Source organism: Desmodus rotundus, chromosome 13, assembly GCF_022682495.2.
Source record: "Desmodus rotundus isolate HL8 chromosome 13, HLdesRot8A.1, whole genome shotgun sequence".
NCBI classification, from domain to species: Eukaryota; Metazoa; Chordata; class Mammalia; order Chiroptera; family Phyllostomidae; genus Desmodus; species Desmodus rotundus.
The window spans coordinates 49491848-49508181 of NC_071399.1; the positions used below are offsets into that span (position 1 = coordinate 49491848).

Below are 16334 nucleotides of genomic sequence, written 5' to 3' on the forward strand. Positions count from 1 at the left end.
CCTAAATCTGCTTATAATTAAAAAGATGTATGCACTTAGGTTCTCTAGGAGTTAGTATAGTTCTTACTTTCTGATCACATGCTATCAATCTCTAGGAATTAAATTTCTGATATGAGATTTACGTAAAAAAATGAACTAAGACTATGAGATGAGTTAAAAAATGCTACACAAAAGGATTTTATAAAATATATATACAACAGAGGTCAATATTTTTCAGAACAGATGTATAAAGAAAGACAGATAAAGACATGCAAAACAGAAACAAGAAAAAATGAGGAGCATTAAAAGATAGAAAAACATAAAAGGCTATATATTTTATTCCAACTTACATTGTATGAGGACACCTGCTCAGCCAATCTCTTTTCCCTTCCTGACAATATATGTTCTTCATCCTTCTTACTGAGTGACTTCCTTGCTTCTTGTGTCTCCTGAGGAACAAGCACAGATAACACATTACTGAACCATATAATTAAGGGACAGTAAAAAGGAAAACTATAATTTTTACTGAGATTGCGTAATTAGAGACTAAACTAATAAGCCAGGCTTGCTGAACCTCTTCCCACCACAAATGCTAATATACCTGATAAGGGGTCTGTCGGTAATCTAAGATTTTCCTGGAAACAAGAAAAAATAATCTATACAACTATCCAGTGAAATGGAAGAATCACCAATTTTTTGATTTCAGACATCAGTTTGACAAACTATGATAACATGTGAAAGACAAAATAAGGCTTAAAAAGAAAGCTTGCATTATGTTTTCAAAACTTGGTAAGTCACTTTTTGAGGAAACAAATTAAGAAAAAGAAATAAAATATGTACAGATAGGAAAAGAAAAATAAAACTATATGCACAGATGACAAAGTTTCTATGTAGAAAACCCCAACAAATCAACAAAAACGCTCCTGGAATAGTAAGCAGGTACAACAAAGCTGCAGGACACAGGCTGATGTACAAAATATACCAGCAATTAACAACTAGAATTTGAAATTAAGATAAAAAACAACATTTGCCATAGCACACACAAAAATTTACCTAAAGTATGTACTTAGGTAAATTTCCAACAAATTCTAGTTAGAAAAAAAAAAATTCTGGAGAATACAGTCCCAACCAGAAATAAAGAAAATAAACATAAAAAAAAATTGAAAACCATTGTTCTCAAAGGATATTTTTATACTGCTGCTATTTGCTTAAGAAAACCAATGAGGAGGATCTTACATAATTTTTATCTTTATAATGGACTAAAACAACATTGTTTTAAAAAGTTCATTAAGAACATAGGAATAACTCAATTCTTATTTTCCATAAAACATTTCCCAGAAAACAGAAGCTTCTAATGGTAAATATTCAGAGAAAAATGATGTTATGGTAGATGGAGATAAAAACCTGACTATTGAAGAGTTAATTGATCTAGTAAAGACTGGGAGGTGAGAATATAACATATCTTATTCAATTATCTTATACATCACACTGCTATTTCTTTCTAAAGAACAATTTTACTTCTTTTAGGTAATGTTACCTAAGTGAATGTGAGAACATGAGTGATATGGGAGATGTATGCTGCGGAATCAAATATAAAGAAGTAAGATGAAGTGGTGAAGAGAACCTATTTATATAGTTTTTTAAAACAGGAAACAACTATGATCTGTTACAAAAATAAAAAATTAGTCAAGAACTTTTACACAGGATCAAAAATACCAGAAAATGAATAGCTCTGTGATAATATATATTATTTGGTACCACAAATACATATAAATCTATGGTATTATTTGCTGTAATACAGTACCACATAAAATTTAAGGGATAGTAGTAATTCCTTCATGAGTTCTTTGTAAACACTGAACATTACACTTTAAGCCCTGAAAAGAATGACCAGATCTAAAGAATTCAGTCATAGGGCCTAAAATCACTTAGTTCAAATTGTACTGCCTAGTTTCTATTTGTTCCATTTTCCTCTGAGATCTTTCTCTGAAGAAGACTCCCTGCATAGAGGAGGACAGAAAAATGCATAAATAAATGTAGGCACAAATAAAAAGTCCATGTGAGCAAGGGAATTAATTGTATTTTTGGAGACAATCTTAAAGGCTAAATTACAAAATGCCAATAGTATATTATTTGTATAAGAGACCAGTTAAGGAAGATTAGACAGGCCTTCCAACACTCGTCATTCAAAGGGGTGGCTCGTGTTTACACCACATCTTTTGTAGCCTCTTCTGCCCCCATGTGTTGGTTCACCTCACCTTTCTATTACAACTCCAGATTCCTTTAATCTTCAGGGCAGTAGAGAACTTAGGACGCTGCCACATATGCAGGGTAGGGTGCTAAAACGAGGAGACTTCAACATATTATCCTCGTTTTAACAGTAACACTATTTCACAAGCAATTCTCCACTAAAATAAAAGCTCCTTAAGCATTTATTTTAAAGATGAAAAGGAGCTTTTTCATCTTTCTATACCAGCAATCAATAGAAAGTCTGTAACACAATTTATAGTTACAGAATGAAAATAGAAATCCACAGAATTCTAGGTACTAATGAACAACATAAACCAAGTGAGGGAAAGGACTGTGTAACTGTTTAAGTCAGAACTGATAAAGCTATAAATCTTAAGGTTCCAATTAGCAGAGTATTTAAAATCTGAATGAGATATCCTAAGGGAATTAAAATGTTTGGATGGAGCAAATTTAAGGAGTAGTGCTGGGGACAGTGGTTCAACTGTTAATTTACAACAGAGTGTTTTGAAATAAACAGAAAAATTCAAGAAAAGAAAATATAAAAATAATAATGTATTTTATGCATACTCTTGGGGGTACATATTTTGTAAATTATTTACTGCATTAATGAAAGTGTTTATTTTTTACTGAGGTATAACTAACATATCAGTTCCAGGTGTATAATGTAATGATTTGATATTTGTATACATTGCAAAATGACTGCCACAATAAATCTAGTTAATAATCCATCACTATAGTTACAAATTTTTTCCCCTGGCAATGAGAACTGTCAAGATCCAGTCTCCTAGCTACTTTAAAAAATGCAGGACAGTATTATTAACTATAGCCACCATGCTGTACATTATATCCCCAGAACTTACTCATTTTATAACTGGAAATTGGCACCTTCTGACCCCTTTCACCCATTTGTCCACCCCCTACCTCAGGCTCAGTTTTTTAAAAAAAAAATTGTCTTTTTTTTAGATTCCACATGTAAGTGAGATCATACAGTATTTAGTACTATTAGTGAAAGTGCTCTTGCCTATCTTGATAGTAGCATGAGTCATTATGCATCATTTAAGAATCTAGGTTAATCTGTGGCTTTGTTTTCTTTCAAGATATTTTAAAACATACCTTGTCATGGAGATAGTATGATGTTGTGTAAGGGCCAGTTTTGAAATTCCTAACTCTAAGAGCTTGGAGTTAGAAAGGTCTACAACAGAATTATTGTTCATTACTTACCAGCATTATAATACCAGAAAAACTGACCTCACAGAGGTTACTTTCTCCTATAAAATGAGGTCAATAAACCCATGCCTCAGGGTTTTCTAGAGATTTAAATGATACAGTTTATTAGGAAATAGTAAGCAACTGGTGTCACTTTCCTTCAAGGGGAAATCTATATTTTTCCTTTTGGAATCAGAATATATAAAATAGTACCCTTAATTATTTTGCCTTATGTCTTTTCCAAATAGAGCCAACATGGACAGAAATACATGAGCAAACACTTTCACCTTAGCCTTCCTTTCCCTGTCAGCTGGAGTATCTGTCCAGACTGATCGATCTCCAGATTTGTCATCGGTTCTTCTCTTAAAAGTTCTGGGCCCAAGACCAAAGTCTTTAAATTCCGGAGGAAGCTCAGTCATCCATAACTCCCTTGTAATTGGTTTAGCTGAAACCTGTAAGAGAAACAAAAAGTTAAAAAAAAAAAAAAACCACAACAAACCCCAGTGGCCTGGAAAGAGTGTGTGTGTGTGTGTGTGTGTGTGTGTGTGTGTAAAATGCTGTGTAAGTGCATCTGTTTTTCAATTGAGGCTTCTAAGTTTAAAAGCAGACTTTAAGACAAAGGATTAAATAGAAAGAATTAATGTTTTCATTATATATATTACAAATATTTTCATCTAATTTATCGTTCTTTTGACTTATCGCTGCCATACAAAAATGATTTAGTAGGCAAATTTGCCCGTCTTTTCCTTTTATAGCTTCTGGGTTACCCAGCCACTAAATTTTCTTCACATATATATACATACATACCTATACAGGGTGGGCAAAAGTATGTTTATAGTTCTTGTATAGGAAAATTTATAATAATTAATAATGATATAAGAATAAACCATGTTTCACATTGCTCCACCCTTGTATATGTATATATATATATATATAATCCCTGAATATGTATATGTATATATATAACCCTGAATATGTATATGTATATATGTATATATAAACCCTGAATATGTACATGTATATATAAGCCCTGAATATGTATATGTATATATAATCCCTGAATATGTATATGTGTATATATAATTCCTGAATATGTATATGTGTATATATAATCCCTGAATATGTATATGTATATATGTATACATATACAAGGGTGGAGCAATGTGAAACATGGTTTATTCTTATATCATTATTTATTAATTATTATATATTTTCCTATACAAACAACTATAAACATACTTTTGCCCACCCTGTATAGGTGTGTATGTATATACATACATAAAAAAGGGTCTATTGTTAAAATTTAGATTTTTAATTTAGTTAGTTTATTTCTCAGAGTAGCGTATGTTAAAAACTTACATCATCTCCTTTGGTCAGTTTTTCTTTCATTCTCTGTGCCCGTTTTTCAAACTCTGTTGTTACACTATAGTTAACTTGTCCTTTTGCAGGCATTGGTCCAACAATGTCTTCATCTTCACTGCTATCTGTTTCCTTTAGAAATAAGACACTACCTTTAAACCAAGAGCAGAGCTACAGATTATAGAAAATGACTAAATTATTTAAAGTTTAACTGAATCTGATTACCAAGAGACAATATAACAAAAAGCAAACAATTTGTTGCTGGCTAAGCGCTGAGCAATGAGGAACCTTTCTGTGCCTTCCTGAAGTACACAGTACAGGGAGGACAAATCCATGGCGTGTGGATTTCCCCACCTCTTCTCCCACAGAGGCTCACAGCAGACCTCATTAAATTATTTCAGCTTTTTTCCTGATGGACAACAATGTGGCCTCATCATTCTTCTCAAATGATATTCTAGGTAACTATTATTGACAGGTCAGAGATGAAACCATTTGCATTCCTGGTACAGAAAAAGCTCTTTGGGGTAAGAGGCACACAACTGAAACACTACTGGAAGCTGTATCAGCCTTCATGATGCAGTATCCCCCGCTGAAACAGAGATGCCGTGCATTTCACAACTGCTAACCTGAATGAATTAATTTGGTTCCCAAAGTACACTTACTGCAAAGATATAACAGTATTGTAATTATTGATTTTTTTTAATTCTTAGCAAATCATTTTAATAAAGGTTTTTCATGTAAGACTCTGGGTTAGATGCTATATACAGTAGGGTTTCAAGCAGTCCTTGTCCTAAAACATATGACATATTAAGATGAACAATAAATCAGGTTTGTCCTCCAGCTCTGAAAGGCAGTGGCTGCTTCTTATTTTTTCCAAACTACCACAATTAGCAGTTTATGTTTTCCCTACTAATCACCTGAAGGTAACTTTCTAGTTGTGGTTTCTTCTGTGAACAATTATAGCAATTGCCACAGGTACAAGTGATTAGATAATTACATATTGTCCTGGGACTTACTATAAATCACATACTGTCAACTTCCGGCCAGGATGGAGGCGTAAGTAGATACTTTGCCTCCTCGCACAACCAAAGGACAACAAATTTAAAAACAAAAATAACCAGAACTGCCAGAAAATAGAACTGTATGGAAGTCTGACAACCAAGGAGTTAAAGAAGAAACATTCGTCCAGACTGGTAGGACGGGTGGAGACGGGCAGCCGGGCAGGAGAGGACTTGCAGCAAGGTGATGGCTGGTGGACCAGCAGACCCACGTTTGCATGCGGATAAACGTGGAGGAACAACTGGGGAGTGAGATAGACGGCACAACCCAGGGTTCCAGTGGGTATAAATAAAGCCTCAAAAACACTGACTGAAAAAACCTGTGGGGGTTGAGGCGGCAGAAGAAACTCCCAGCTGCATAGGAGAGTTCGTTGGAGAGACCAAAAGGGTCCTAGAACATGCACAAACCCACCCACCTGGTAATCAGGACCAGAAGGGCCCAATTTGCTTATGGGTAGTGACTGAAAGCCACAGAGAGCTGAGCAAGTGGCATTGTTCTCTCTTGGACTCCTCCCCTATATACAGCACCACAAAACAGTGATGTGAATTGCCCCGCCCTGGCGAATACCTAAGGCTCTGTCCCTTATTACCAAGCAGGCAAACCGAGAGCATGCTGCCAAAGGTCAGACAGGGTCAGCATCTGACATCACCAGAGGCAGATCCAGAAAGAAAAAAACAGTGGTAAGTTAAAACGAAAGGCTACCAAGACAAAATCCACTTTGGTCTTCTCCATGATTACTGATGTTTTCTTTCCTGCACAGCTTTTTAACATTCATTTCTTGTACAGCAAGTTTGTGCATATTAAGTCACTATAATTTATACTATAGTTTTTCTTTTTGCTAGTACTAGTCTTAATCTCTTTATACCCTTATTAATACTGTTCATTTACTATTGAAAATGAGGTTGCCAAAACGAGATGTTTTTGAGGATATGGGTTTGTTCCCTGGGCTTTGTGGTTTTCCTCTGGCAGTACCTGCACAACAGCATACAAGACGTGATGGGCAGGGTAACTCTCAGCCAACCAGCTGGAGGGAGGGACCCACCAAAGAAAGACCCAATGACAATCAAAATGCAAACACATCCAGAGAGCCAACATAACTGGCATCCCAAGAGCAGCAAGTTCAGGAGATCAAGGAGGATGCACAGAGAATGTACCATAGAAGTTTACAACACAAACTCAGGGAGTCAGAACAGATCAATTTAAAAAGCAGAGGCAAACGAGAAGAGTCTCACAAACAATGGGAAGACAAAGAAACAAACCCCAAATGAAAGGAAAGGAGGAAGCCTCAGAAAGAATGCTAACTGAAAAAGAGGCAACTCAAATATCAGATATTGAGTTCAAAGCAATGGTTATCAGGAAGCTCACTGAGCTCACAGAGAATTACCAGAAACTACAGGGAAACTACAATGAACTCACTGCAAACTATATCAACATGAAAAAGGAAATAGAAACTATCAACAAGAGCCAAGAGGAAATGAAGAATACAATTTCTGAACTGAAGAACACAGTAGAAGGCATCAAAAGCAGAGAATCAAAACGAGTAAGGCAAAGTAGGAAAAAACTCCCAGAAGGAACAAGAAAAGGAAAAGAGACTCAGAAAGAACAAAGAGGTGTTAAGAGAACTGCAGGACAATATGAAATGTAATAATATCCATATAATAGGGATACCAGAAGGAGAAGACGACGAGCAAAGGATAGAAAAACTGTTTGAAAAGTAATGATAGAAAACTTCCTTAACTTGATGAGAGAAAAGTCACACAAATGGAGAAAGCACAGAGGGTCCCAGTCAAGAGGAACCCAGAAGCCCCCTCCAAGACACATCATCATTAAAGTGGCAAAATTTCCAGACAAAGAGAGAATCTTAAAGGCAGCAAGGGAGAAACAGGAAGTAACACACAAGGAAGCCCTGATGAGACTAGCAGCTTTCTCCTCAATGGAAACGCCCTGAGCCAGAAGGGAATGGCAAGAAATATTCCAAGTAATGAAAACCAAAGGCCTGCAACTAAGATTACTCTATCCAGCAAAGCTCTCAATTAAAATGGAAGGAGAAATAAGGACTTTCCTGGACAAGAGAAGTCCAAAAGAATACACCTCCACCAAACCAGCTCTGTAAGAGATGCTGAAGCGACTGCTTTAAGAAAAGGAAGAGAAGAGTGAGAGAGGAACACAGGTACAAAGGAAGTAAAATGGCAACAAATAAGTATCTACCAATAATAACCTTAAATGTAAACGGATTAAATGCTCCAATCAAAAGACACAGAGTAGCTGAATAGATAAGAAATAATGACCCACACATATGCTGCCTACAAGACACCCACCTGAGAACAAAAAACCTACACAGACTGAAAGGGAAGGGTTGGAAAAAATATTCCAAGCAAACAGATAGGGAAAAAAAGCTGAGGTAGCAATAATGATATCAGACAAAATAGACTTCTAAACAAGGGCCATGAAAGAGACCCAGAAGGACACTACATAATATCCATCCAGGAGAAATAAAAATGATAAAGATACATGCACCCAACATAGGAGGGGCACCCAAATATGTAAAGAAAATCTTGGAGGACTTCAAGAAAGATATTGACAGAAACACAATTATAGTAGGGGATTCTAACACTCCACTGTAAAAATGGATTCACCTGCGGTGGCTGGTGTGACTCACTGGACTGGGTGATGGCCTGCGAAGTAAGGGGTTGATGGTTCAATTTCCAGTCAGGGCACATGCCTGGGTTTCGGGCCACGTACCCAGTGGGGGTCATGTAAGAGGCAACCACACACTGCTGTTTCTCTCCCTATCTTTCTCTCCCCCTTCTCCTTAAAAATAAATTTAAAAAATCTTTTTTTTGTTTGTTTTAAAAATTTTTATTGTTATTCAATTACAGTTGTATGCCTTTGCTCCCAAAAATAAATAAATGAAATCTTTAAAAAAATGGATAGATCTTCCAAACAAAATATCAGCAAAGATACTGTGGCATGGAATAATGCCCTAGATCAAATGGACATAACTGATATATATAGAACCTTTCACCCAAAGAAGCAAAAATACACATTCTTTTAAAATGCAAATGGAACATTTTCAAAGATAGACTGCATGATAGGACACAAAACAAGCCTCAACAAATTCAAGAAAACTGAAATCATAGCAAGCATCTTCTCTGACCACAAGGACCTGAAACTAGAAACCAACCTCAAGGAAAAAGCTCAAACACTCGAATTCAAGGACATTGAATAGCATGTTATTAAACAATGAATGGCAAGGAAGAAATCAAAAACTTTTTGGAAATAAGTGAAAATGAATTCACAACAATACAAAACCTTTGGGACACAGTGAAGAAAGTCTGAGAAGGAAATGCATAGCAATACAGGCCTACCCAAAAAAGATAGAAACATTTCAAATAAACAGCCTAACCCTACACCTACAAGAACTGGAGGAACACCACCAAAGACAGCCCAGAGCAACTAGAAGGATGGAAATAACCAAGATCAGAGCAGAATTAAAGGACACAGAGACAAAAATCCAAAGGATCAATAAATCCAGGACTGGTTCTTTGAAAAGATAAAGAAAATCAACAAGCCTTTAAGCAGACTCATCAAGAAAAAAAAGAGAAAGGACCCAGATAAACACAGTCAGAAATGAAAGAGGAGAGATTACAACTGATACCACAGAAATACAAAGGATTATAAGAAATTACTACGAAGAACTATATGGCAAGAAATATGAAAACCTAGGTGAAATGGCCATATTTCTAGAAAAATATAATCTTCCAAACCTGAAAGGAGAAGCAGCAGAACGCCTCAATAGACCAATAATAGATGATGAAATCGAAGCAGTAATCCAAAAACTCCCAGCACACAAAAGCCCGGGACTGGATGGTTTCACAGGAGAATTTTAGGAAACATTTAAGGAAGATCTAGCCCCTATCCTTCAGAGACTATTCTAAAAAATCCAAGAAGAGGGAAGACTCCCAAACACTTTTCTTCATGAAGACAGCATCATCCTAACCCCCAAACCAGATAAAGACACAACAAAGAAAGAAAACTTCAGGCTAGTATCGCTAATGAACAGACGCTAAAATCCTCAACAAAATACTGGCAAATCACATCCAGCAATACGTTAAAAAGATTATACACCATGAGGAAGTGGAGTTCATCCCAGGGATGAACTGTATCCAACAGTATTACCAGGTGACTGTATTCAAAACAGCCTAGCACTGGCATAAGAACAGACACATAGACCAATGAAACAGATTAGAGCGCCCAGAAATAACCCGTCTCCATGGTCAATTAATATTCGACAAAGGGGTCAGAAGCATAAAATCGAGTAAAAATAGTCTCTTCAACAAATGGTGTTGGGAGAACTAGACAGCTACATGAAAAAAATGAAGCTTGATCACCAACTTACACCATACAGAAAAGGTGGATAAAAGACTTAAGTTGTGCATGACACCATAAAAGTCCTAGAGGAGAACATAGGCGGGAAAATCTCAGACATTCCACGCAGCAATATTTTCATCGATATGTTCCCTAGAGCAAGGGACATAAAGGAAAGAATAAGCAAATGGGACCTCATCAAAATAAAAAGCTTTGGCATGGCGAAAGAAAACAGCATTAAAATGAAAACAGAACCAATCGTATGGGAAAATGTAGTTGCCAATGATACTTCAGACAAGGGCCTGATCTCCAAAATATATAAAGAACTCACACGATTCCACTCCAGGAAGACAAACAACCCAATTACAAAATGAGCAAAAGACTTGAACAGACACTTCTCTGAGGAGGACATACAGAGGCCCAGTGACATATGAAAACACACCCAGCATCACTAGACATCAGAGATGCAAATCAAAACCACTATGAGATACCACATCAGACTGGTAAGAATGGCCATCATAAACAAATCAAGAAACAAGTGTTGGAGAGGATATGGAGAAAAGGGAACCCTAGTGAACTGTTGGTGGGAATGTAGACTGGTGCGGCCACTGTGGAAAACAGTATGGAATTTCCTTAGAAAACTAAAACTGCAACTGCCTTTTGATCTGGCAATTCCACTGCTGGGATTATACCCTAAGTACACTGAATTACCAGTCCAAGAGAACCCAGGCACCTCAATGTTCATAGCAGCACAATTTACAATAGCCAAGTGCTGGAAGCAACCTAAGTGCCAATCAGTAAATGAATGGATCAAGAAACTACAGTACATTTACACAATGGAATAGTATGGAGCAGAAAGAAGGAGCTCCTACACTTTGCAACAGCATGGATGGAACTGGAGAGCATTATGGTAAGTGAAATAAGCCAGGTGGTGAGAGACAAATACCATATGATCTCACCTCTAAGTGGACCTAATCAACAAAACAAACAAACAAGCAAAATATAACCAGAGACACTGAAATTAAGAACAAACTGACAGTAACCAGAGGGGAGATGGGAGGGGATAATGGGGGAAAAAGGAGAAAGGGTTTTCAAGAACATCTATAAAGGACACATGGAGAACACTAAAGGGGGATAGGATCACGGGTGGGAAGTGGGGATGGCTGAGGTAAGGGGGAGTGGTGAGGGGAAAATGGAGACAACTGTACCTGGACTACAATAAAAAAATAGAAGTTAAACGTTAAAAAAAATACAACTAAGAGATGAAGAAATACAACTAAGCAATGAAGAAATACAACTATCAGACGCAGAGTTCAAAACACTGGTAATCAGGATGTTCACAGAAATGCTTGGGTATGGTCACAAAATAGGGGAAAAGTGAAGGCTATGAAAAGTGAAATAAAAGAAAATATATGGGGAAACAACAGCGAAGGGGAGGAAACCAGGACTCAAATCAACGATTTGGAGCAGAAGGAAGAAATAGGCATTCAACCAGAACAGAATGAAGAAAGAAGAATACAAAACAATGAGGAGAGGCTCAGGAATCTCTGGGACAACTTTAAATGTTCCAACATCAGAATTACAGGGGTGCCAGAAGGAGAAGAAGAGGAGCAAGAAATTGAAAGCTTATTTGAAAACATAATGAAGGAAAACTTCCCCAATCCAGCAAAGGAAATACACTTCCAGGAAGTTCAGGAAGCTCAGAGAGTCCCAAGGAGATCCAAAAAGTTGGACCCAAGGAGGAACACACCAAGGAACATCATAATTACATTAGCCAAGATTAAAGATAAGGAGAGAATCTTAAAAGCAGCAAGAGAAGAGACAGCTACCTGAGTTCCCATAAGACTATTAGCTGATTTCTCTAAAAAAAAAAAAAAAAAAACTTGCAGTCAAGAAGGGGCTGGAAAGAAGTATTCAAAGTCATGAAAGGCAAGAACCTACATCCAAGATTACTCTATACAGCAGAGCTATCATTTAGAATGGAAGGGCAGATAAAGTGCTTCCCAGATAAGGTCAAGTTCAAGGAGTTCATCCTCACCAAGCCCTTATTATATGAAATGTTAAAGGGACTTATCTAAGGAAAAGAAGATCAAAACTATGAACAGTAAAAGGACAACAAACTCACAAGTATCAACAACTATCCCTAAAAAAATGGAAACAAAATGAACTAAGCTTTAATAACAATAAAAATTTAAAAATAAAATAAAAAATAAAATAAAAAAATGAACTAAGCAAACAACTAGAACAGAAACAGATTCACAGAAATGGAGATCACATGGAGGGTTATCAGCAGGGAGTGGGAGGAGGAGAATGAGGAAAAGGTACAGGGAATAAGAAGCATAAATGGTAAGTACAAAATAGAGAGGGAGAGGTTAAGAATAGTATGGGAAATGGAGATGCCAAAGAACTTATATGTATGACCCATGGACATGAACTAAGGTAGGGGGATGAATGATGGTGGGAGGGGGGATACAGGGCAGAGGGGAATAAAGGGTAGAAGAAAATAGGACAGCTGTAATAGCATAATCAATAAAATATATTAAAAAAATAAATCATACACTCTCTCTTAGTAACTATGGACCGTGTACACCATGCCTAATTTGATCCTCATTACATAACTGTAAAATGGCATTATTATTTACCTTCTTTTTGAGGAAAACTAGACTAACATTTCAAAAGGTAAACATCTTTCCAATGTTATAAAACTAGTATCTATGATTCAAATATTCTAAGATCAAGGCCAGTTTTTTATATCACAGCAACCTCTTTATTATTTTATTTATTTCAACTGATGATGATTTAACTTTAAGTGTTTATAGCTTATCTCTATAATGGTAAGCTCTGTGATGTTGATGACATTTATCTTAAACGGATTACAACCACCCTATAAATATAATATTGGTGACACAAATGAGCAGATACAAAAGATATAATGAACTTTTAAAAGTATAAGAGACATTGCACAGCAAAGGAAATTGTCAACAAAATAAAAAAGAGACCTCACAGAAAAGGAAAACATAATTACCAATACATCTGATAAGGGTTTAATATCCAAAATTTATAAAGTATTTACAAAACTCAACACCAAAAAACCCCAGCCAATTAAAAAAATGGGCAAAGGACCTCAACAGACACTTCTCCAAAGAGGACATACTGATGGCCAATAGACATAGGAAAAGAAGCTCAATGCCACTAATCATCAGAGAAATGACAATAAAAACCACAATGAGATACCATCTCACACCTGCTACAATGGCTATCATCAATAAATCAACAACCAAGTGCTGGTTAGGATGTGGGAAAAGGGGAATGCCTTTGTACTCTTGATGGGAATGCAGACTGGTGCAGCTACTGTGAAAAGCAATATGGAGATACCTCAAAAAGTTAAAAATGGATGGGCCTTTTGACCCAGCAATCCCACTTCTGGGAATATATCTGAAGGAACCCAAAACACTAATTTGAAAGAACATAGGCACCCCTATGCTCATAGCAGTGTTATTTACAATCACCAAGATATGGAAGCAGCCCAAGTATCCATCAGTAGATGGGTGGATAAAACTACTATGAGACATTTACAGAGTGAGCAGTGGCCAGGGAAGGTTAGGGGGTGGCAGGATTGAACAAAAAGGAAATAGGATTCATGGACAACAGTGTGGTGATTGCAGAGGGAAGGGGGGTATAAGGGGACTAAATGGTAATGGAAAAAATATAATAAAGATTATATATTAAAAAAAGTAAAACTATAAAAGATATGATATTAATATAGTGTTAAAGTTTAAGATGATGGGACAAGCTAATGGTATTTTTAATTCCACCTAACAAAATGTGGTTTTATAAAGGTAAATTTCAGCATGTCTTGGTAGGATAATGCCTGAAATTTTTAGAAATAAACATCACTTAGGATGTTGGAAGACATAAACTAAATGGATGAAGGAGCAAACAGAAAATCAGGCTTAACACATTAAACTGAAAATGAGAAGCCAGAATCATAAACCCAAATCCAATCTAGATATTAAATCATTTTGGTGTCCTGGATGAGTTAATTTTAAAAAAAAACAAAAAATATTAAGTTATATTATTTAGAAATAAAGTAGAAATTCTGTATCCTAATGGTTTATAGTTTGGGCTGCAGGGTTAGACCGAGTTCATGGCCTCAATTTACCACTGCATTAACCCTGTGACCTCAGGCTTGTTATTTAACCTTCTGGGCCTCAGTTTTGTCTTTCAAATGGGATTCTAACAGCTTCAACCAATAACTACTCTGTTGCTAAGAGAATACTAAGTTTGTTCATCCTGTTTGGAGCCATGCTCTTCTCAGGAACCTGGGACCTTCTCTAACTCCTAAGGAAAAATGTTAATAATTCTAAAGCAAACACTGTGGTCTCATTTCCCTTGACCATTTGGCCAAAGAAACATGATGTCAGGTCTACGGGAAAACTTGCAAAGGACCATTCCTGTTCCATGTCTGAACATTACCATCTGCATGTGACTCTTAGAACTTTGGCAGGCTTCTTGATACAATGAAGGAGTCAGTCAGCCTAAGAGGAAATAACATACTGTGGATGACAGAGAAGACAGAAAAAAACAGTGATCTCATTAAGCCGTTGAACTAACAAACCCTGGAATGACCCTACCCCTATATCTCCTATTATGTATGAAACACATTTTCCTTATAGATTATACACCAACCAGGAAATTATATAAACAACCCATTTGCTAACTCTGTAGGTTAAGATAAAATTCCATTTTGAGTTAGATTTTCTGTTATTTGCAGCTAAAAGTATTCTAGCTGACACACTATTCCCCCAGGACTATTGTCTGCATTAAGTTTATGCAGTCATGCAAATATAATTAAGTCATGCAAATAGAGTTTATATTGTGTTTTGCAGTATCTAGTTTGTGGCAAGCACCTCACAAATATTAACCATTAGTCTTATGTATGTCTTAATTTGGGGGTATATGTTGTGAATAAGAGACTAAGAGAAGCCTCTCTTTGAAAAAAAAAAAAAAAAAAAGACAGAAAAAGAAGCGTCTTTTGAAAAAGGCTGAAAGAAAAATTACAAAGAATTCAGAACCAAGAGTCCCTTAAACAGGGAGGCTACAGTGTAACCTCTACACTACCTTCATCCTTCCCCTTTTGCTAAGAAAAGCTAGATAATGTGGAATATATACCACCTAGGGAATTATATAAACTACCCATTTGTTGCTGTCAGGTGAGTTAGGACAAAGTTCTAGGTGTAAATAAAGTGAATTATGCTTCATCTTTTAAAGTTTTTATTTCGAAAGAATGCAGTGCTAAGACAAGTACAACACCGATGTATCCTCACCCCAATTTCATCACTTGCTAACATTTTACCACATTTATTTTTCTTTCCCCACCCTTTGCCCCTCTTTCTCTGAGGCAGAGAGTTGGATAGACACACCCCAACTTTTTGTGTGTGTGTGTGAATTCTTTGAAAGTAGGACAAACAGTGTGAAAAGGCCCTAGACTGAAGAAAACTTTCCTAAAGACAGTGGGTTGTATTTCTCTAGTACCCTTGTTGCGGACAGAGCAGGGCTTTGAGGCTGTCGGCTTCACTGAGCAGGCTCAATGCTCCTCTGCCTGAGTGAGCCTGAACCTGCAGCTCCTGTCCCCATGCCCAGTACCCCAGGGCTTATGGCTGGTACCTCTGAAACCACTGTGGCCCTCTGCTGTGTAAGCTGTGTTTACTGCTCTGACTTTGAATTCTCTCAATATTATTAACACCCATGGATTTCCCTTTCTTTCTTTTAAGCTTAGCTGTGTATTAACTTTGTGGCTATCTTATATGGCCGGAAGTCCTACCTCTGGTCATTTATTCCTGTATTGAACAACCTTGTTAGAAAGGATTCTGTATACACAGCATAAATTCTTCAAAGTCACTCTTATGATATCAATAAGGGAGGTGGTAATCATAACACTAATAGTAATATTAACAATTAGAGCTATTATAAATTGAATACCTACTGTTCTAAATTATCCTTAAAACAACTCTGTAAGATAACAACCTGCATGCTACCAGTAATGAAACTAAGCTCAACCAGGAGTCAAAGCTTGCGTGGCTCTTGCTTACCTCTCTCCCTTTCTCTCCTAC

General features: G+C 36.6%; 1 protein-coding gene across 4 annotated transcripts in view; it reads right to left on the reverse strand.

Moving 5' to 3' along the window:
* GPALPP1 (GPALPP motifs containing 1) overlaps window positions 1–16334 on the reverse strand; it is a 45107-nt gene that overhangs the window by 18556 nt on the left and 10217 nt on the right. For all 4 annotated transcript variants that reach the window (XM_045202393.3, XM_053916863.2, XM_045202396.3 and 1 more), the window contains 3 exons: window positions 4795–4926; window positions 3723–3887; window positions 330–428 (listed from right to left, as the gene is read on the reverse strand). In XM_045202393.3, coding sequence (XP_045058328.2) covers window positions 330–428; window positions 3723–3887; window positions 4795–4926 — 396 coding nt within the window. The remainder of the gene's footprint in view (window positions 1–329; window positions 429–3722; window positions 3888–4794; window positions 4927–16334) is intronic.